The 22,000-nt window shown below is 40.7% G+C and overlaps 2 protein-coding genes and 1 pseudogene across 3 annotated transcripts; 1 reads left to right on the forward strand and 2 right to left on the reverse strand.

Annotated features, from left to right (window-relative positions):
- Positions 1–1,203: 1,203 nt before the first annotated feature.
- LOC143752297 (uncharacterized) lies at positions 1,204–6,291 on the reverse strand (annotated as a pseudogene). The gene is made up of 4 exons (XR_013207368.1): positions 6,156–6,291; positions 5,378–5,545; positions 4,894–5,242; positions 1,204–2,350 (listed from the first exon to the last, which is right to left on the reverse strand). The product of XR_013207368.1 is annotated as an uncharacterized LOC143752297 (transcript).
- A 1,108-nt stretch (positions 6,292–7,399) lies between these two features.
- LOC143752300 (microfibril-associated glycoprotein 4-like) lies at positions 7,400–9,139 on the forward strand. The gene is made up of 5 exons (XM_077245427.1): positions 7,400–7,455; positions 7,585–7,785; positions 7,866–7,962; positions 8,406–8,573; positions 8,663–9,139. The coding sequence occupies exons 1-5, from the start codon at positions 7,450–7,452 to the stop codon at positions 8,917–8,919; spliced, it is 729 nt and encodes a 242-aa protein (XP_077101542.1). The 5' UTR covers positions 7,400–7,449; the 3' UTR covers positions 8,920–9,139.
- A 9,347-nt stretch (positions 9,140–18,486) lies between these two features.
- On the reverse strand, positions 18,487–21,192 carry LOC143752301 (microfibril-associated glycoprotein 4-like). Its single transcript, XM_077245428.1, has 5 exons — positions 21,114–21,192; positions 20,787–20,987; positions 20,610–20,706; positions 20,270–20,437; positions 18,487–18,878 (listed from the first exon to the last, which is right to left on the reverse strand). The coding sequence occupies exons 1-5, from the start codon at positions 21,117–21,119 to the stop codon at positions 18,622–18,624; spliced, it is 729 nt and encodes a 242-aa protein (XP_077101543.1). The 5' UTR covers positions 21,120–21,192; the 3' UTR covers positions 18,487–18,621.
- Positions 21,193–22,000: the final 808 nt, after the last annotated feature.

The raw sequence follows: 22,000 nt of genomic DNA on the forward strand, positions 1-22,000 counted from the left end.
CAGTGGAGTAAAGCGTGGGATGCAGTGGTGTAAAGTGTGGGATGCAGTGGTGTAAAGCGTGGGATGCAGTGGTGTAAAGCATGGGATGCAGTGGGGTAAAGTGTGGTGTTAAGTGGTGTAAAGCGTGGGATGCAGTGGTGTAAAGTGTGGGATGCAGTGGTGTAAAGCGTGGGATGCAGTGGTGTAAAGCGTGGGATGCAGTGGGGTAAAGCATGGGATGCAGTGGTGTAAAGTGTGGGATGCAGTGGTGTAAAGCGTGGGATGCAGTTTGTGTAAAGCACGCCTCCACTGGACTCTAGAGCAGTGTAGACGTGTTCTCTGGAGTGACGAATCACGATTTGTCTGGCAAATCGATGGACGAGTCTGGGTTTGGTGGTTACCAGGAGAACAGTACTTGTCTGACTGCATTGTGCCAAGTGTAAGGTTTGGTGGAGGGGTGAGCATACCAAGACATTTTGGACAATTTCATGATCCCAATCCCAACTTTGTGGGATGGCCCCTTCTTCAAACTGGACAAAGCACAAAGCAAGGTCCATAAAGACATGGATGAGCGAGTTTGGTGTGGAGGAACTTGAAGACAGGCTTTCTCGTCCAACATCACAAATGCGCTTCTGGAAGAATGGTCAAAAATTCCCATGAACACATTCCTAACCCTTGGGGAAAGCTTTCCCAGAAGAGTTGAAGCTGTTATAGCTGCAAAGGATGGGCAAATCCTTATTAAACCCTACGGATTAAGAATGGGCAGGCAGACGTCCCAAAACTTATGGCAATATAATGTATTTTGACATCGCCACCTTGTCCTGGTGGCGATGTCAAAATACATTATATTGCCATAAGTTTTGGGACGTCTGCCTTTACATGTACATGAACAATATTTATACTTTAGCTCTACTTCAAATCTACCTCTAATCATGAGTAACATCAGACTTTTAGCCAGTTAGTTCATACACTTTTACTCCAAAAATTAAAACATTTCCAAAGCATTTGAGAAATATGACAGGCACAAACAACACAACTTATACTCTGGTCTGTAATACTGTACAAACAGTGAAATGACCCAGTGATGATAGACTAAATATCTAAACTACGGGAACACTGCTCAGAAATCAAATTCAACTGTTGTATGATATATGGTTCATGTCAGATTATGTCTTTAAATCAAAATTTGTATAATGATACTGTCATATACCACATGGTATGAATGATGAAAGCAACTGAAGAAATAAAACCTTTTTGACAGACCAAACATGAAAAGACACTATGATGATTCAGGGGCAGTTTGTTCTTTAGTGTGTTTCTTCTGGTGAGTCTGAAAACCCCCTAAATAAGCGAATCTCTCGTCGCAGATGGAGCAGCGGTAAGGCTTCTCTCCTGTATGAACTCGCTCATGAGTCTTCAGGACGTCTAACCGAGCAAACGTCTTGTCACACTGAGAACACTTATACGGTCTTTCTCCTGTATGAATCCGCTGGTGATTTTTGAAAGTACCACACTTACTAAAACTCTTCCCACAAACGCCACAGTGATACGGTCTTTCTCCAGTGTGAACTCTCTGATGATTTCTAAAATGAGTCGGATTTAAGAAGCTCTTCCCGCAGTAGGAGCACAGGTACGGTTTCTCTCCGGTGTGAGTCCTCTCATGGCAAATCAAAGCAGGTTTTTGACGGGAAGCGTTTATCACAGTATTCACACTGATATGGTTTCTCCTCAGAGTGTATTTTCTGGTGTGACTTTAGACAGCTTGAGTTTGTGAAGGCTTTCCCACATTCGCTGCACTGGTACGGCCTCTCGTTGGTGTGAACGCGCACATGCTTCTTCAAATGGGATCCATGGTTGTAACTCTTCTCGCAGTGAGGACACTTGTACGGCCTTTCACCCGTGTGGATTCGCTTATGAGCATCAAGATTACCTTTGGAGCTGAAATGCTTGTTGCACTCGCTGCACTGAAAAAGCGTATCGCCTGTGTGGATTCGCTTATGAGCATCAAGACGTTCTTTGGTGCTGAAATACTTCTTGCACTCGCTGCAGGGGAAAAGCTTTTTGCTGTGTGTCTTTACATGAGCTATTAGACCACAAGAATTGAAAAAATCCTTCCCGCACTGTTCACAGTGAAACTCTTTCTTCATGTGCTCTTTTGAATGAAGTCTCTTCTCTTTTGAGGTAGGAAAGCTGATGTTGCACATCCTGCAGGTGAAGTCTTTCGGATCTGTGTGTGTTCTCTCATGTCTCGCTAAATGTTCCTGTGAGCTCAATGTTTTCCCGCAGGTTACGCAGGAGAAACTCTTGACCTTCAGCTGATCTTTTGATGTTGAGACTGTTTCTCCATCAGAAGATAAACCAGTGTTCTCATCTGAAAGGAACAAAAGGGTAATAAAATGTCTAACTTTAAAATGTACTCAAATAGAATTAGTGAATCATTCACTTGTCATATAAAAAAAATGATCAGTTACATAAAAGTACGATCCCCCTTAAACTTTAGGCGAGAGCGTGGTATATGTAAGAGAAATTTATCAGTGGATCGGAGAGTCCAAGAAGATGTTGGTAGCTAAGAAGTTCGGACAGATGATACACCATTTAAACTTTAAAGGGAACATATCATGAAAATCTGAATTTTCCCGTGTTTAAGTGCTATAATCGGGTCCCCAGTGCTTCTACCAACCCAGAAAACGTGAAAAGTGACAACCCAGTAACTTTGTTTTGGTAAGCCTTTCTCTGCAATCATGTTAAAAAATACATAGGAAGAGGATCTTATTATAATATTCGTAATAATAACACAGAATCTGCACGTTTCCACCCACAGCGGCGCCATTTCGGACACGACAACAGTGTAACCAGTTCTAACGCAATTGCAAAAGTTCAAGCAAAGCATGCAAACTGTTCTGCCGTTGCTGCAAAAACGAGCACTGAACACTGTCTGACCAAAATTTGTCTTATAAAGACCTCAGGAAACTGTGACAACTTGTGTATAAGTTAAACATGATGGTACAGGCAAGGTGATAAGATGAATCAATGTAACTCCACAACAACTACACAAATGAATCCACTAACCATTTGGAAATGTCCATGTGCGTCTGAAAGTAAAACTCTTCCTGAGTCTCTCCGTAAGGCTACACTCGCTACTGGTTATTCTGGGATTCTGGATGAGTGAGATTGGCCTGTTTTGTTATTGCTGGAGTATCTGAAGCTCGTGTAAAGACTCCGCCCTCTTCTGAACGGAGGCGGAGCAGCAGCTCATTTGCATTTAAAGGGACACACACGAAAACGGTCTCTTTTTGCTCACACTCAAAAAGGGGCAACTTTAACAAACAATAATAAATGATCTGGGGGTATTTTGAGCTGAAATTTCACAGACACATTCTGGGGACATTATAGATTTATATTTATCTTGTGAAAAGGGGCATAATATGTCACCTTTAAAAACAAATGACCAATATTATATTTCCTCAAATTAAGGGGAAACACTGAAAGAAACTGCCGTTCTGTCAGTTCCGCCTGAAGCAAAACTCTGTAACGTACAGTTAGGAAAGCGGTTTTCATTTTTACCATAATGCGGTTGATTCGACTGTCCATGGTCAGGGATACAAAAATGCGTAAGAAAATGTAGTTTTCACGAAAGCCCTGGAACTGTCAAAAGTCTTTGCTGACAAATAAATGTGAATTTCTCGGCCCAGGTAACACAGTAAATGAGCAAACACTGCTCACTTACATATATTGAAACAACAATACAAAGCAGGTTGAAAATTGGCAAAGTTCAACTTTAAGAAGTGAAGCATAATGAAGAGACACAGCCGCTGTCCAAGGGTCTATTTATAATGCCAATACACTGGAGCCAATAGTACCCAGCGCCTCTCTAAAGAGCCGGGGGGGAATAACATCAGCAGAAGAGGTGGTAGGCTTAAGGCCCGTTCACACCAATGACGATAACGATATAGTTCTAAAAATCGTTCTCAATATTAAAGAATAGCAGAGATCACACCACAGCTATAACGATATAGAGAAACGATATCGTTGGGATCACTTTCGTAACGATTTTTTTCCAGCTGTTGATCGATAAAACACTGAAAGCCAATCAGAATCCACTCGAATTTAAGGGCTCGCGCATTTAAAATTGCAGACGACATTGTGGAGAAGTTAATCGCCGAGGTTCACAAAAATCCAAGCCCCTTTTCAAGAAAATGGATAAGAAAAACAATCGTTGATAAATAGCTAGTTTCTAAAAAATTGTCTTGCTTCCTTTGAAGTCGCTGTGAGTGTTGTTTTTATTCCACTATATTGACTATGTCAGCTAAAATCACTGTTAGATTATTATAAGGATTACACTAGCGTCACTCGAAACATAGCATGCTGTGGACATCTGCTGGTTAAAGCCTGTAAATGCAACAAGAACAGCAGAAACATGTTCAATGATGTTGTACACACTTTGAAACCGCAACACGCGAGCTTAGAATAAACAGACCGCTATCGTTCGTTGGTGTGGACGCAAATACCTAGTTATCATTATAGTTATCGTTGGTAGGTGTGAACGGGCCTTTATTCTTTTGGACTATATCCACAAGCTCAGAGAAGGATATTGGTTCAAACTAATCAATCAAAGCAGAGCAAAAAAATGTAGGAATGCTATGCAGGTGTACCATCCAGAAGTGGTGAGAGGAGAGAAAACTGTATTTATCATGTTAAACAGAACATTGGGATTTTATTATTATCATCGTAATTAGATATTTTTTTCTCACTCAAATCGATCAGCCTTACTATCGTTCCCTATTATCTGCTGTCAAACCTGATCAGGAGGAGCATCAGTGACCAACAGCCAATACTACAGAGCCTCTGCTCAATGACCAATGATTAACATTCAAGTGTCATGAAAAACAACAAAAGATCATGAAAGAGACACACCTGCAGGAATAAACTCATCATCATCATCATCATCATCATCATCCTCATTATTCTGATCTTCATCATCCCCCTCCTCCTCCTCATGGCTCTGTTGTTGGTCCTCTGCTGTGGTTTCTTCTCCTCGTCTCTCTATCAGGTTCCTGCAGTCCTCCAGTTTGACGGAGCACATCTTCATCTGCTGTTCTCCAGCGTTACAGTCAGAGGTTTGATCAGCGGATCCATGATCCTGAGCGTCAGTATAACACAGTAAAGTGAGGCTGAGCTCTGAGTCCTGTGAGTCTCTGGATCTCCCGACTGAATCCTGAGCTTCTGTCCCATCAGTCACACACACTGAAACCTTCTCCAGATCCTGACAAACACATCAAAGATCAACACAAATAAACAACCTGTTGATATTAGCCTCATTACTGAGGCGTAAGAAGTGGGAAGCTAACAAAACTTTGGTTTGATTGAGCTGAAGGATGAAATGATGAGCTGCTCAAACCTCTCTGTTGGGTTTGTCTCCTCTTTCTCTCAGCTTTGCCTTCAGTGACGCCACCTCTTTCTTCAGCTGACAGATTTCAGTGATGAAATCCTCAATATCCAGCATGGACAGATCCGTTCCTACTGATTTACAGCAGATCACATCCATCTGTGCTCTCATGGTCAACATCTGAAGACAAACACATTATCATTATTACAAGACACATTTATAATAGACTCAAAATTTGCATTTGATTAGGTGTTTCTTAAACTATTGAAACAACGGTTTTCACCATACTTTTACTCTATTTTCTTCAAATATAACATACCTCATTTCATCTCAAAGACAGTTTTTCTCTATCATTTGCACACAAAAAATACTTAAAGTGAATGGTCAAACATTTTATTATAATAATGACAGTATAGCTGTTGTTGACAACAAAGTTTCTTTAATTTTATGTAAACTGGTAAAGTTCATTGCTGTCATATGACCACAATAATGTTGTTTAAAGTCGTCATAAGAGTTATACCACCATTTACCTTAACAATTGCTTTTTATGGTGTTTGATTGTTCCAGACAACTTTAATGGCACCTTTACAAAACAAAAACGTTTAATCTAGTTTTAAAATGTTAACTTTATAGACGAACAAAAGAGCCCAATATATATATATATAGGGCTTTTTTTTCGTCTCTAAAGTTAACCTTTTAAAACTAGATTAAACGTTTTTGTGTGTATATATATATATATATAACAAGACGTTTGCTTTCAAACAGGAATACTAATAAATAAGATATTTACCTTCAGCTGCTGATCTTTCTCAGATTTCTGCTCGTTTCTCCTTGTAGTGTAAATCGTTTAACCTGTCCGATACTAAACATCATCAAGCACACAATAATGTAAAATCACATAATTGATGTAAAACACGATAAACACACACGAGATGAATATGTTTACCAATAGAACTACACTCGCGGGTTGTTCGCGGTTTCACACACAGCAACTGATGACGCACTTCCGCCTCCTGCTGGACTGGAGCTCGATTTATGGTCACTTGTTTTTCAGGACTCTGAATGTAATGTATCTTTATTGTCCCAAAAAGGTGGCATCCATTTAATAATTTTAAAAAATATAATACTATACACTCAATATATTATTATTTCTATAGTCGCACTAGGTATAAATAGCATCTAACTACTATTTATACTTATTGCAAACAAAATAGCTACTGCTAGTTTTACATAGTTTAGATAGAATCTGTTCCTACTGTCACTTAGTGCAAAGTGAGCGCTGCCATTATTTACCCATTTTGTGATCACAAAGTCCTTTACAGAAAATTACTAATACTATTTGCCAAAAATCACACTATGCAACAATGTTCTTGTTCCGTATTAAAAATTGCTGTAAACAATTAAGCTTTATTTTCTGAGTATGTTAAAAGAGAAGAGACATCAATATGCATGAATGCTGATATAATATTAGGCTTCACTAGCTTATACTCTGTAATTTATAAACAAAATATTTTAGTTACAACATTAAAGTGAACATGACAGTGTTCTACACGTTCTTGAAGTCTGTGTTTTTCCTCAGAGGGCTTTTGTGTCTTTGGGGAAATTAATCTTAACACAGCCTACATTTAACAAACATGTTGTGCTTTTCTTTCAAAATGCATGACGTGTTCAAAAAGTTTGTGAAAAAGATTGTGTGGCTGTTTTGCCCTTGGATGAGCAATGGTGTGTGTAGTGTAAATAGCCTTTGCCAACAGGACAGGCGTTTAATTTTATTTGTTGAAACCTTCCGATCATATGAACATGAATCTTGTAGCTGGACATCTAGAGCTTCATAGTGGACATTTACATAAAGACGCAGAGGAGGAGTCTGAGAATCTGACAGATATATAAAGAGTGTTTGTGTCAGACTGAACAACACAAACGGTGAGTTACTGTTTTATTCTTCATTTACTGAACAGAACATTCAGACATTTATACCGTTTTCAAAAAAATAAACGGATCAAAATATACATAAGAAAACATTTATATCACTTTCTAGATTAAATAAATCTCTATCTGTGAATTACTGAGGAGAGATTCAGAAGATGGAAGTAAGTTAATCTGCTTTTTTTATTGTATCAATTAGTCTAAACTCCTGATTCACATTAAATTTAACTTTGATTTCATCATTATAAATTGTGGAACATGTTCGCTTAACTCTTTCCCTGTCTCTCGTGTAGATGATGCTGTTTTTGGCGGTTCTTCTCCCTGTTGTTCTGGGCAGTGACTGTACATTCATGCCATTCGACTGTTCTGACGTCTACAACTCAGGAGAAACAGTCAGTGGGATTTACTCCATCTATCCAGCAGGAGACGTTCCTGTCTGGGTTTACTGTCACATGATCTCAGATGGGAAAGATGAAGACAACGGAGGATGGACGGTACGAATGTGACTTTAGATCATCAAACACACATCAGAACATACATTATGAATCATATATTCTATATAAACCCATCACAGGTGATTCAGAGGAGAATGGACGGCAGTGTGAATTTCTATCGGCCGTGGAAACAGTACAAGAGAGGATTCGGGAATGTGGAGAGCGAATACTGGCTGGGTAAGATGTGTCGTTTTTGTTGTCTGAATATCTGGAGTAAATCCACCGCGGCTCTCAGTCTTTAGTATCACACTGTCAAGTCTGAGGACTTTTAAGTTGTTTTGAACATTTTAATGAGAAGGTGAGATTTTAAACAGTTTCGACTCAAATCAATATTTCATGTCAACACTGATGTGTTGATAAGCCGTGTAATCAGTGGTATGACTCTTAATGTCCGACTAGTTTGAACTTGTTCATCTGTCTTGACTCAAAGCTGTTTGCAAAAAACTTCTGAAGCTGTTCAAGTGGGCTAATATTTCTTAACCAATTATTTACTTATGTGGTAATCAGGCATATAATAAACACACTCAGTTGTTATCTCAAAATAAGCCCCTTCGGGATGATAAAAGACCTCTACAATTCTGTGTGTGTGTGTGTGTGTGTGTGTGTGTGTGTGTGAACAGGGCTGGAGAACATGTATCAGCTGACACGTAACAGGAAGTACATGCTGAGAGTGGATCTGGAGGACTTTGAAGGAAGGAAGGGTTTTGCTCTGTACTCGTCCTTCTCTGTGGATTGTGAATGTGTTGGATATCAGCTGCATGTTTCAGGGTTCACTGATGGAGGAGCAGGTAGGACACTTTCATTCAGATTAAAAAAATCCCTCTCAGTTGAGTAAATGTGCACCTGATGTCCTCAATGCTGCTCTTCTTCTCTGCAGGCGACTCTTTATCTGGCCATAATAATCAGAAGTTCTCCACCTTTGATAAAGACCAAGACATCCATGAGAAGAATTGTGCCAAACTGCATCTCGGGGCATTTTGGTACAACAGCTGTTACTCTACAAACCCCAACGGTGTGTATTTATGGGGAGAAGATGACACACATTACGCCATTGGAAATGTTTGGTACACCTGGAAGAATAATATCGCTGTCGGTATGAAATCCATCAGCATGAGGATCAAACGTGTGTCTTAGACATTTGAAGAAACATTACAGAGTTTCTCAGAAAGAAAATAAATTAAGGTCAAAGGGTTTCCTTTTCTCCATGAACTGTAACTTAGTAAATCATGTAAGAATATAGTAGTGGCAAATGTTTTGTGCACTCGCATCAATTATTCTCTTCTTTGTTTTGGGTCACTTTAAATTTACAACTGAAAAGAATCAACAATAAACTTTAATAAACTCATACAACGAACATGTGTCAATGTAGATTTGTTTATGTGTTTGTGTGTGTGTATTCCAGCTGCACAATTTAGCAATTAAAGTTGCTTATTTAGAAATCAGGTAATAATGCACAAGGATATGAAAAGTGCGTAATTTGTAAATGAATAATTGTCGGATCCAAAACAACAATTCAAAGGCGCTATGATCGACACGGACTAAAAAATGTAAGTTTTCCCGGATCATACAATGAAGTAACGAAATGGTGCGCAACTTAAAGAGCATCATTCACAAGTTTCAGCACGGCCCTAACTGAAGCCTAGTGTATTATTCTGTCACGTCTATCTACGCTGATAGCAAATATCATTCAGTTGCTCTGTAATATTCTCTCCCACCGACGGTGTCATTGCCTCTTTCATTACAACAACTTCTGATCTAACTCCCGTTAGCCGTGTCTCCCGCTATCCTGATTAGTATTAGAGTTATCAAGAGGTACAGTTCCATCTTCTAGGCATCTCTTTTGATCAGAAACAGCATCAGCTTTACTCACTGACATGAAAAATGAAAATGTACTCTCTCTTTTTTTTTACATTTTGCCAATATTAACATATTTTTATTAGAATTCATCAGGTATATACACTCTCTCCAAACTTTCTGCTGCTCACTATTAGCAAAACTATAAGCAGTAAGCAAGGCCGGAGTGGGGCCACTTTTCAGCCGGGAGTTTCAGGTCTAAGACCGGCCCACTTTTTCCATGGTGGTGGAAATTGGATGAATAAAAGCAACAGTTCAGCTCTTACTAATGTGTAGTTATTAATACCATGGTTCAACAAACAATGTAAAGGTTAAATAATAATTCACTTAAGCTGAGAAGTTAACAAAAAAAAAATATTCCACTATTCCACAAGGATAGGTTGATAAATTAACAAAAGCATACTGCTCTTTCTTAAATTAAATAACTTTAATTCATATTGTTTACTCTGGTATCCTCTCTACCTGTCCCAATGGCCTCCTCATTTTCAGCGGGGTACTGGCTTATCTGCTGCTCAGAAGCTACAAAACAATAATTAAGAGGTCATTTTACTGCATACACAGATCAAGCTTGAGTTTTGTTATCAATATTTGCATAAAATTTGCAAAGTCTATGAATTTATTTTTTTATTTTTTTATTTTACCTTTATTTAACCAGAAGAAGAACTCATTGAGTTTAAAAATCTCTTTTCAAGAGCGTCCTGGCCAAGACAGGCAGCAGCACATTTAACAAGGTTGCGGACATAAAAACATATAACATATACATAAAACATATGACAATTTATGCCGGTCATAAAAATATCAACAACAAAAAAATAAAAAAAATATTTCTCAGCAGTGATAAACAACAACAAGGATCCTCCGAGTAATCAGTCATAACATCTACAGCCAGTTTGTGTAGTCTCCATGTCATGTAAAAGTAATTTAAAAGCAACCAGTGAAACCGGCTCCTGAAAATTCAGGACATTCTGCAGCTGATTCCAAGCACAGCGGGCCGCATACTTAAACGCCCCTTTTCCCAGTTCAGTCCGGACTTGAGGGACAGATAACAATAGTAAGTCCTCAGAACGAAGACAATATCTTCCTGTGCTTTTCTTTATGATATAGATTTGAAGGTATGAGGGAAGCAGACCAAGAATAGCCTTGTAAATAAGAATGTGCCAATGATTACGTCTACGGGTGGACAATGCAGACCAACCAACCCGATCATACAAAGTACAGTGATGAGTAAGGGCTCTAAGGTTTGTGATGAACCTAAGAGCTCCATGGTAAATAGTTTCCAACAGTTTCAAGCTTTGAGTGGATGCATGCATGTATATAACATCGCCATAGTCCAGCACTGACATGAAAGTGGCAGCAACAAGTTTCCTTTTGGCCTCAAATGAAAAACATGACTTGTTTCTGAAATAAAAACCCTATTTCAGCTTCAGTTTTTTCACCAACTGCTGAATGTGAGGTTTAAAAGAGAGAGAATCATCAATTAAAATACCAAGATACCTATATTGAGATACAGACTCGATCTCGGAGCCCTGAGAAGTAGTGATGGATAGAAGGTTCCGTGACTTCGATTTTGCACTGGAAAACAACATAAGTTTTGTTTTGTCGTCATTCAAAACCAGTTTTAAATCAGACAAGGTACGTTGTACAGTATCAAAAGCAAGTTGCAGCTGACAAAGAGCTTGGTTTGGTGTAGATGCAGAGCAGTATATCACAGTGTCATCGGCATAGAAATGAAAATTTGCATTGGAAACATTTTGCTCAAGAATGTTGATATATAGTATAAATAGGAGTGGTCCCAGCACTGACCCCTGGGGCACAACTTTGGATATACTAAGAGGGCTGGAAGTGAGACCATCTACCTGTACACACTGAGATCTACCTGATAGATAGTTTTCAAACCAGCTAAACTGTTTGTTCTGACAATCCGACACTGAAAAGTGTTTGTTTTAATATTGCGTGATCCACAGTATCAAAAGCCTTAGATAGGTCAATGAAAAGAGCTGCAAAGTGTTGTTTTTTATCTAGGGAGTCAATGAAATCATTTACTACTTTTAGGGCTGCTGTAGTTGCACTGTGTTTTTTACGAAAACCCGATTGAAATTTAGACAATATATTATTAGTAATTAGAAACTCTTTCAATTGTTCATTCACCAGAGTTTCCATAACCTTAGCCAGGACGGACAGTTTCGAGATGGGTCTGAATTGCCATATATTGGGTGATACAAAAAGGCTAATATTTTAATTAAATTTGATATTTAGCTTGTGAATAGGTTGACAACGCTACAATGGTATTAGCCGAATAATTACGTTTTTTTTTTTATTACGTTGCTAATGCTAATCATTACTAGGCCTATCTCTATTTACCTGTTGCCATTTGTGTTTGTCCCCTAGAAAATAAATCTGTCAGCTTGGCACATTTGGCCGCATCCTCCAATGCCTTTCTTGTTTTTAACCTGGCTTTTTCAGCCCATCCTGGCCTCTTCCTCCCATCCATCCTCCCTGACACGTAGCGTTACGATAGGGCCGGCCCAGCTATTAGTAACGTTAGCCTACCTGAGAAAACGTAAAAATGTAAAAAAAAAAAATAAAAATAAATCCTCGGCCGGCCCAAAAGTGAAGCAGCCCACCGGGAATTCTCCCGATTCTCCCGATTACCCACTCCGGGCCTGGCAATAAGCACCAACCAATGAGAATGATTTTAAACTTGATTGGTCAAATATATATGTTGAGTGCCAATAGCAAAACATAACCTCCAAATAAAACCTCTGCATAAACCTGCGCTCGCTCAGTCTCTCTCACATGCACGCACTGTCACCAAGTAATGCACTTGTTAATGCCGGATCGTTTAAAAATAAATACCGTAATGCAAAAATCCAAAATCTGACATTTTCCAGAACAGGATCCGGCTCAAATTAAGCACTGGATATGGAGTAAATGAATGTTCGCTTATCTTAGATGTTGAATTTTAGAGGAATTCTGGAAGTGTGGTGCAAACTCTTTCTGAAAGCACACCTCAAACTGTCACTGACCAACAATTTAAAATTTAAAAACAACGAGTTTAAAATTTTTAATTTTGCAGCCTTGCCAACAGAATAAAAGCCAAAATAGTGCAAAATAGATTTTTTTAAAGGAAATGGCGGTGAAATAGTAAAATTACAATAAAAATACACACCTGTTCCACATTTTATGAGCATTAACACAGGCAAAAAATAAAACTGAAAAAGACAAAAATGTCCATAAGGATGCACAAGGGTTAATATTTCATATTTGTATTTTAATTTAATAGACACAAAACACCCTGTAGGGGACCTAAGGTCACTTTTAAACAAAAAACCGAGCTGCATCCTTTTTTAAATTTCATCTTTCATTCCGAAATAGAATAATGAATGAACGAAAAAGTACACGGACTTGTAGGCTCGCGCTCGATCGGCCCAAAGTCCGGCATCCAACCAGCACAGAAGTCTCTGCATGTTACTGTCTTTTCTCATGGCAAAGAATTTTTATTAAATTCAATACATTTTCTCATATGTATTAACTTTATGTATTTATGGATTTCATCTGACTCCATAAATGAAAAAAGGTTTTAATGATATCTGTGCATCATTAAATGTGAGCGAATGTTTTACTATTCTTTTTAAACTCTTGAATGAAAATAATGTCAAAGTCAATTAGAATAATCAAATGTAATCATTTATTATGTCAGGTAAATGTATCATGCCAATTTCATAATCAGGTCAAAGATAATCAATACAATAACATCAAATGCTCTGGAATAAAGAAAAAAGATGCTAACCTGACATTAGGAAATACATGAAGCTGAGAGTTTCGCAACTGCAACTGAAAACTGAAAAATGTCGGGTTTCTCACGGGCTGATCTAGTACAGAAAGGCCCTGAGCTCTGTTTGCATTTCATTATATAGACAGACCTCATTTCACATGTAAACATGTGCTGACAATGGTAATTTACATTCGGAGGTCACAACTTTTGTGAGTAGACGATCATTTGTCTGTAAGACACACCCTTCTGTGTGCAAGATATTTCTAAACTCTTAAGAACTTTATTACCTTTTGGTTTACTTCTTTGGGAATGAGACATTTGTACCAGTCGCACTGAGACATTTCAAATGATACCAAACATGTAAAAAACTGCATGATAATTGTTCACATTAAAACCCTATAAATTTTGGATGAATTTCAGATGATTTCAGCATGAGGGAAAAGAAGTGTGGGGAGAATGGGGGGTCAAGGTAAAAGTGTCAGAATGATTCTGGGGTGAGACTTGCGTCTCGAATGGTGCAGTGAGTTCAAATGGTAATTTCCTTTGTTCTTTTAGAGAATAGCCCTCTCTTACACTCTAAAAATGCTGGGTTGCTTTAACCCAATTGTGGGTCAAATATGGACAAACCCAAACATTGGGTTAAAAATGTAATTTAAAAATTCTACCAAACGGCTGGGTTTGTCCATATTTGACCCAAAGTTGGGTTGAAACAACCCAGTATTTTTTAGAGTGTACAGTTCTTCCAGTTTTTCTTACAACCCTTTATCACCAGATTATTCTCACAACAGAGAAAAGTGTGTGTGGTCGGCTGCAGATGCAGGAAGGAACAGAGAGAACAAAACAACGGCTTCTGATCCAGACTTATTTTAATTTAATTGAGTTAAAAGCATCATAGATTCCCATTATTGCATGGTTTAATTCACTCAACCCCCCACCCCCAAAATATTAAAAAAATATTATCCATAATTTTGTATGTTACACAAATGGGCCTACACATATATACCCTCTGATATTTAATGCCTGATTTAATATTTAATGCCTGAATATATATATATGCATTTGGAGGTTTGATATGTGCCTAATATGGGGTATTTAGAAAATGAATTAAATGTAGAAAATGTGTAAAAAACTAAAAAACTAAAATCCAATTTAAAAATCCTAGAATCCCAGAAAAATATATAAAAACTAAACTAAAACTAACAAAACCATTTATGAAACTAACTAAAACTAAACTGAAATTTAAGGCAAATTTCAAAACGATATTAAAATAAAAACTAATTTAAAAATGCAAACCTATAATAACCTTGCCCCTGAGCACAGTCCAGTGTCGGCTCCAGCCCCATAGCCCAGCCAGGAGCCCGCTCAAGCCTCAGAGCCCACCTTTTTTTTTTTTTTTGTATGTTATAACATGTATATACATGTTATTTTTTTGATGTCAGTGTTTATTGAACATCTCTCTACTGGCACACGTCATCAAGGGTGACGTTAAAGTTGACCTAAAATTAACATTCTGTCATCATGATGCAAATCGGTGCAGCTTTTAAAGTCTCAACCATCTCTAGCCCCCTTGTTGCCTCGATTTTAATTATTATTTTAATATATATATTAGGTATCCTGTTACGAATTTGCGTGGAAGCAAAGGCAGTAGGCGGATCTAAATGCAGCAGTAGACTTTAATTACAGATACAGACAGACAAGATACTCGTGGTACGCACATTAAAACATACATTCAATAACTGAACCACGAACAAAAGAGCAGACAGGATTTAAATACACAGACGGGATGAGGGAACAAGACACAGCTGGGGCAAATCAGAACACCGAGCGGGACCATACAACCTAACAAGACAACACACCTGAAACAAGGGACCTAATAATGACATGACTAGGATAACAGACTACAATTAACAAGGCACAAACCGAATAAAAGACCAAAGTCAGAGAAACCACAAACCAGAAACATGACAAAATGAATAAACACCGTAACATTATCCCCCCCTTCCATAAGGCGCGACCCCGCGCCGAATGAACATCAAATAGGGGCGGGAGGGTGGGTGCCCTGGAGGCTGACGAGGGCGTGGCTTGCCCGGAACAGGAAGCCTCCAGGGCGGAGCAGGACGTGACGGCGGCCAGGGCGGAGCAGGATGAGGCGAAGGCCAGGGCGGAGCAGGACGAGGCGAAGGCCAGGGCGGAGCAGGACGAGGCAAAGGCCAGGGTGGAGCATGGCGTGGCAAAGGCCAGGGCGGAGCACGATGAGATGGTGGCCAGGTCGGAGCAGACTCAGACGAGGATGAGAACCATGTCGACGTCGTCTCCATGGCCCTCACGGAGTACCTTCTGCCCCCCCCCCAAAAAATACTTGGGGAAATCCTCGGGAGGAACCTCCAGGTGGTAGATGGGTTCCGGGCAGGCCTCCCGGAGCTTGAAGGGCGCAGGCAGGACGAGGCGCAGAGGCGGGGCCGGCAGGACGAGGCGCAGAGGCGGGGCCGGCAGGGCGAGGCGCAGAGGCGGGGCCGGCAGGGCGAGGCGCAGAGGCGGGGCCGGCAGGGCGAGGCGCAGAGGCGGGGCCGGCAGGGCGAGGCGCAGAGGCGGGGCCGGCAGGGCGAGGCGCAGAGGCGGGGCCGGCAGGGCGAGGCGCAGAGGCGGGGCCAGCAGGGCGAGGCGCAGAGGCGGGGCCGGCAGGGCGAGGCGCAGAGGCGGGGCCGGCAGGGCGAGGAGTCTGGGAACGCCCTCCGTAGCCTGGCGAAGCAAACGAGTCCTCCTCCTCCTTCTGCGACGACGCTTCACTGGGCTTGATTCACTACTGGACGTACTTGACTCAGTAGACTCACTTGACTCACTTGACTCGGCAGACTCACTTGACTCGGAAGACTCACTTGACTCGGCAGACTCACTTGACTCGATAGACTCACTTGACTCGGTAGACTCACTTGACTCGGCACTTGATTCACTTGACTCGGCACTTGATTCACTTGACTCGGCACTTGATTCACTTGACTCGGCACTTGATTCACTTGACTCGGCACTTGATTCACTTGACTCGGCACTTGATTCACTTGACTCGGCACTTGATTCACTTGACTCGGCACTTGATTCACTTGACTTGGCACTTGATTCACTTGACTTGGCACTTGATTCACTTGACTTGGCACTTGATTCACTTGACTTGGCACTTGATTCACTTGACTCGGCACTTGACTCACTTGACTCACTTGACTCGGAACTTGACTCACTTGACTCGGAACTTGACTCGGAACTTGACTCACTTGACTTGGCACTTGATTCACTTGACTTGGCACTTGATTCACTTGACTTGGCACTTGATTCACTTGACTTGGCACTTGATTCACTTGACTTGGCACTTGATTCACTTGACTCGGCACTTGACTCACTTGACTCACTTGACTCGGAACTTGACTCACTTGACTCGGAACTTGACTCGGAACTTGACTCACTTGACTCGGAACTTGACTCACTTGACTCGGAACTTGACTCACTTGACTCGGAACTTGACTCAGAACTTGATTCACTTGACTCGGAACTTGACTCGGAACTTGATTCACTTGACCCGGCGGCGCTTGACTCACTTGACTCGGCGGCGCTTGACTCACTTGACTCGGCGGCGCTTGACTCACTTGACTCGGCGGCGCTTGACTCACTTGACTCGGCGGCGCTTGACTCACTTGACCCGGCGGCGCTTGACTCACTTGACTCGGCGGCGCTTGACTCACTTGACTCGGCGGCACTTGACTCGACGGCAATTGACTCGCTTGACTCGGGAAGCGCGGTCTCACTTGACTCGGCGGCACTTGACTCACTTGACTCGGGTTCGTCGAGGCTGAAGCGACGTGCGGGTTCGGAAGACAGAAGCTCAGCCTCAGGCATGTCGATCTCGGCAGGAAGAAGCTCAGGCATGTCGGTCTCGGCAGGAAGAAGCTCAGGCATGTCGTGGAAAGCGGGCTCGACTCGGTTCACGTGAAGCGCAGGCTCGTGGAGCGTGGTCTCGGCTGAGCAGCTGAAGTGAAGCGCGGGCGCGACCGGGCTGACGTTAAGCGCAGGCTCTCGCAGCTTCTCCTCCACGCCCACAGTAAACGGGGAACCGCTCCACAACAGGACCAGGTCAACGTACCATTCTAAAGATCCGTGAGGACCAGGTTCGGGCATCAGAGACCGGAGTGGTTCCGATAATCCTCCGCGGAAGAAGATCTTCAACCCGTGGGTGTTCATTTGCGCGAGATATGCCAGCTCGAGGAATTCTGCGACATAATCCTCGATGGCGCGATTCTCCTGGTGAAGACGGAGGATCTGGACATCAGGACTCCAGGTAGGCATGGCTGCTAGATCCTAGGGGGTCAGTTATTCTGTTACGAATTTGCGTGGAAGCAAAGGCAGTAGGCGGATCTAAATGCAGCAGTAGACTTTAATTACAGATACAGAACAGACAAGATACTCGTGGTACGCACATTAAAACATACATTCAATAACTGAACCACGAACAAAAGAGCAGACAGGATTTAAATACACAGACGGGATGAGGGAACAAGACACAGCTGGGGCAAATCAGAACACCGAGCGGGACCATACAACCTAACAAGACAACACACCTGAAACAAGGGACCTAATAATGACATGACTAGGATAACAGACTACAATTAACAAGGCACAAACTGAATAAAAGACCAAAGACAGAGAAACCACAAACCAGAAACATGACTAAATGAATAAACACCGTAACATATCCATTAATATGTATTCCGTGCACATTGTGTTATTTATTTAATGTAGGATGTTTTTATGTATAATGTTTACGTGACTCTATGTGGCCTCATTAATTGCCCCTTGGGGAGAAATAAAGTGTTTTGAAATTGAAATGATGTCATTCCAGGCGTGAATGACTTTTTATTTCTGTGGAACATAAAATAAGATATTTTGAAATCGGAATCTTTAATATAGTCACTGTTTAAAGTTAAAGAATGAATAACACACTTGTTAGCCGGGTCATTTCTTGAGATTTGCCCTGATAAAACAGTCATTCTAACACATTCACAAGCAGACATAATGATATTCAACGCTAGAGTTTATTAGTTTATTTATTCTGACTTACATGATTTATTCTTTTTCACAGTTAAGGGAGAAAGCATGAATATTCAAAATTTTAATATACGGTTAACAATATCAGACATTTGCACCTGGAAACACTGATGTTTCTAAGACAAAGGTTTGATCTTCATGCTGATGGATTTCATATTGACAGTATAATTGTTCTTCCAGGTGTACCAAATAACACCAATGGCGTAATGAGTATCATCATTTTTCCACAGATACACACCGTTGGGGTTTGCATAGGCACAATCTTTGTACCAAAATGCCCCGAGACGCATATTAGCACAGTTCTTTTCATAGACATCTTGATCTTTGTCAAAGGTGGAGAACTTCTGATTATTATGGTAGGCCAAAGAGTCGCCTGCAGAGAGGAAGAGCATCATTAACAGGATTAATAATATAAAAAAGTTTCTACTTAGTCGGATAGGTTTCACAATAAACAAGGTTTTGTATGCTATCAGAACAACATGTCCGAAGTCACAGGTGTAAAACAATAGGTGTAAAAAGAAAAGAAATGCATGGCAGCACAGGGTGCCAAACATGTATCATTACTGGAGAAAAACAGTCAAAGACCATAAACTAAAGTCACATTTAGACTGCAACAGGAAAAGGGCAAGCTGACCATAAACTACAATAACACGCTTAAATAACAAATTAACAGTGAAATACTGGCAGCAGAGGTGACAGCAGTTTAATGTTAATTTTACATTTCTCTGATTATAATACATTTAACAGTATGTTACTGTAGTAATATTAGCTCTGATTGGCTCTATGACTCTTGTCTCCTCTCCACCAGTAAGCTGGTGAGCGGTGGGCATTCTGGTGCAAAATGGCTGCCGTCGCATCATCCGGATGCTGCACATTGTTTGATTAAAATGGTGTTATTTCAGTTAGCCTAATAGCTGGTTTGATTTGCATTGAGAGATGATCTTATGGAAAGTGCCCCATGTAAATCTCTAGGTATGGTGAAGGGTAAGTGATGATGTGGGATATTTTAATTCCAAAGGCCAAGCAAAAAATAAGCTTAGGGATAAGAATATTAATTTAATGTATCACTTGGACACAATAAAAATCACACTATTTCAGCAGATGAGTATGACGTAAAACAGATGATTTAGTGGCAGTGAGAAAGGTTTAACAAAACGGTCTACACTAACTCAGTAAACCTACAGTCCAAGATGTATTTTCAATTGTTTGCATCATGAGATCATAGGTGTAACAGCATAGTCAGTTTATAAAATGCATATAGAAAATAATTCATTTTTCTTGGCCTCCCTCTTTGTTGCAGACCTGTAAAAAGTTTGTGAAAAGTGTTTGATAAAATTTTTTTCCCAAAAACTCTTGAGGTGGTAAAACAGGTTTCAACAAAAAAGCTTAATACAGCCTTACAAAAGGCTGTTACAAAGATACAATATTTCATGTTATGTTTAATTGCAGGATTCCTAGCTATCTCAGCATTGAGATAAATCTGAAGATCTCAGCAGAGGAGGATTAAACAACTCCACAAACAGCATTACCAGCTTCACCAGAGTAACTTTATTTCTGTCAGACATCTACAGAAGCTCTTATTGAGAATTAACAGAGGTTTAGATTTTGTTTCATTGCTTCGCTTAATGTTACCATTATGGTGATCAGTGTTTGCTTTAGTTTGACTCTTGATCCTTGACTTTTTAACATCAGCTTTTCTTTGGCTGTTGTAACCATGTTTTCCAAAGAATATTAATTTAATGACAATGAATGAAAATGTCCTACCTGCTCCTCCATCAGTGAATCCTGAAACTTGCAATTTATATCCAGCACATTCACAGTCCACAGAGAAGGACGAGTACAGAGCAAAACCCTTCCTTCCTTCAAAGTCCTCCAGATCCACTCTCAGCATGTACTTCCTGTTACGTGTCAGCTGATACATGTTCTCCAGCCCTGTTCACACACACACACACACACACACACACACACACACACACACACACACACACACACACACACACACACACACGCACACACACACACACACACACACACACACACGAAGAACATGTTCAACCAAACACATGGTCATCCACACAAACGGACACACACTGTGAGATCTTACCCAGCCAGTATTCGCCCTCGATTGCCCCGAATCCTCTCTTGTACTGTTTCCACGGCCGATAGAAATTCACACTGCCGTCCATTCTCCTCTGAATCACCTGTGATGGGTTTATATAGAATATATAATTCATAATGTATGTTCTGATGTGTGTTTGATGATCTAAAGTCACATTCGTACCGTCCATCCTCCTTTGTCTTCATCTTTCCCATCTGAGATCATGTGACAGTAAACCCAGACAGGAACGTCTCCTGCTGGATAGATGGAGTAAATCCCACTGACTGTTTCTCCTGAGTTGTAGACGTCAGAACAGTCGAATGGCATGAATGTACAGTCACTGCCCAGAACAACAGGGAGAAGAACCGCCAAAAACAGCATCATCTACACGAGAGACAGGGAAAGAGTTAAGCGAACATGTTCCATAATTTATAATGATGAAATCAAAGTGAAATTAAATGTGAATCAGTTTAAACTAATCGATACAATAAAAAAAGCAGATTAACTTACTTCCATCTTCTGAATCTCTCCTCAGTAGTTCACAGATAGAGATTTATTTAATCTAGAAAATAATATAAATGTTTTCTTATGAATTTTTTGATCCGTTTATTTTTTTGAAAACTGTATAAATGTCTGAATGTTCTGTTCAGTAAATGAAGAATAAAACAGTAACTCACCGTTTGTGTTGTTCAGTCTGACACAAACACTCTTTATATATCTGTCAGATTCTCAGACTCCTCCTCTGCGTCTTTATGTAAATGTCCACTATGAAGCTCTAGATGCCTTGATAAATAATATATATATTACAAAAGTTCATACAACATAAATTACATGTATATTTTCAAATGGTAAATATGGAAATGGACCACAATAAGGAAACAAGTGTCACAGAGAGAAATCTGCATTGTTTTATGTCACAGTGTGTGTCCAGTAGTCTAAATGAGCCAATGCACATTGGCATACGAAATTTGCATTGCATGCTCCGCCCCGCAACGCGGGTATAAATGCGAAAGCGGGTGCGGCTGGGGTCCTGCAAGTATACTACGCCAAAGCACTCATATGCACGAGGGTAGTTCTGAGCCGGGGTTGATGCAGGACCTGTGTACGATGACTGACCGCGATCAAGTCACAGCGCAGGCCCTCGGCTGGACGATGTCCACCTTGGTTGTCCAGAAGTGCCTCCTTGCTAAACTTTGAAGGGGTGTGAGATGATGCTCCCATCTCATAAGGTGGCTTTTTCGGCGACGCCATCGAGGAGTGCTCCCAGGCCATCGTGAGCTGCCCCTCAGTCTGCTCGTCGTCAAGGGCATCTGTTCCCCTGCAGAAAAAAAGCAAGTGCTCTGGCACGACCAGCTCAGCCGTGATGTTGAGCCTCACAGGAAGACGCCGCCGACCCA

Source organism: Siphateles boraxobius, unplaced genomic scaffold, assembly GCF_051911475.1.
Source record: "Siphateles boraxobius isolate OS27281-9 unplaced genomic scaffold, OSU_SipBor_1 260, whole genome shotgun sequence".
Lineage (NCBI taxonomy): Eukaryota > Metazoa > Chordata > Actinopteri > Cypriniformes > Leuciscidae > Siphateles > Siphateles boraxobius.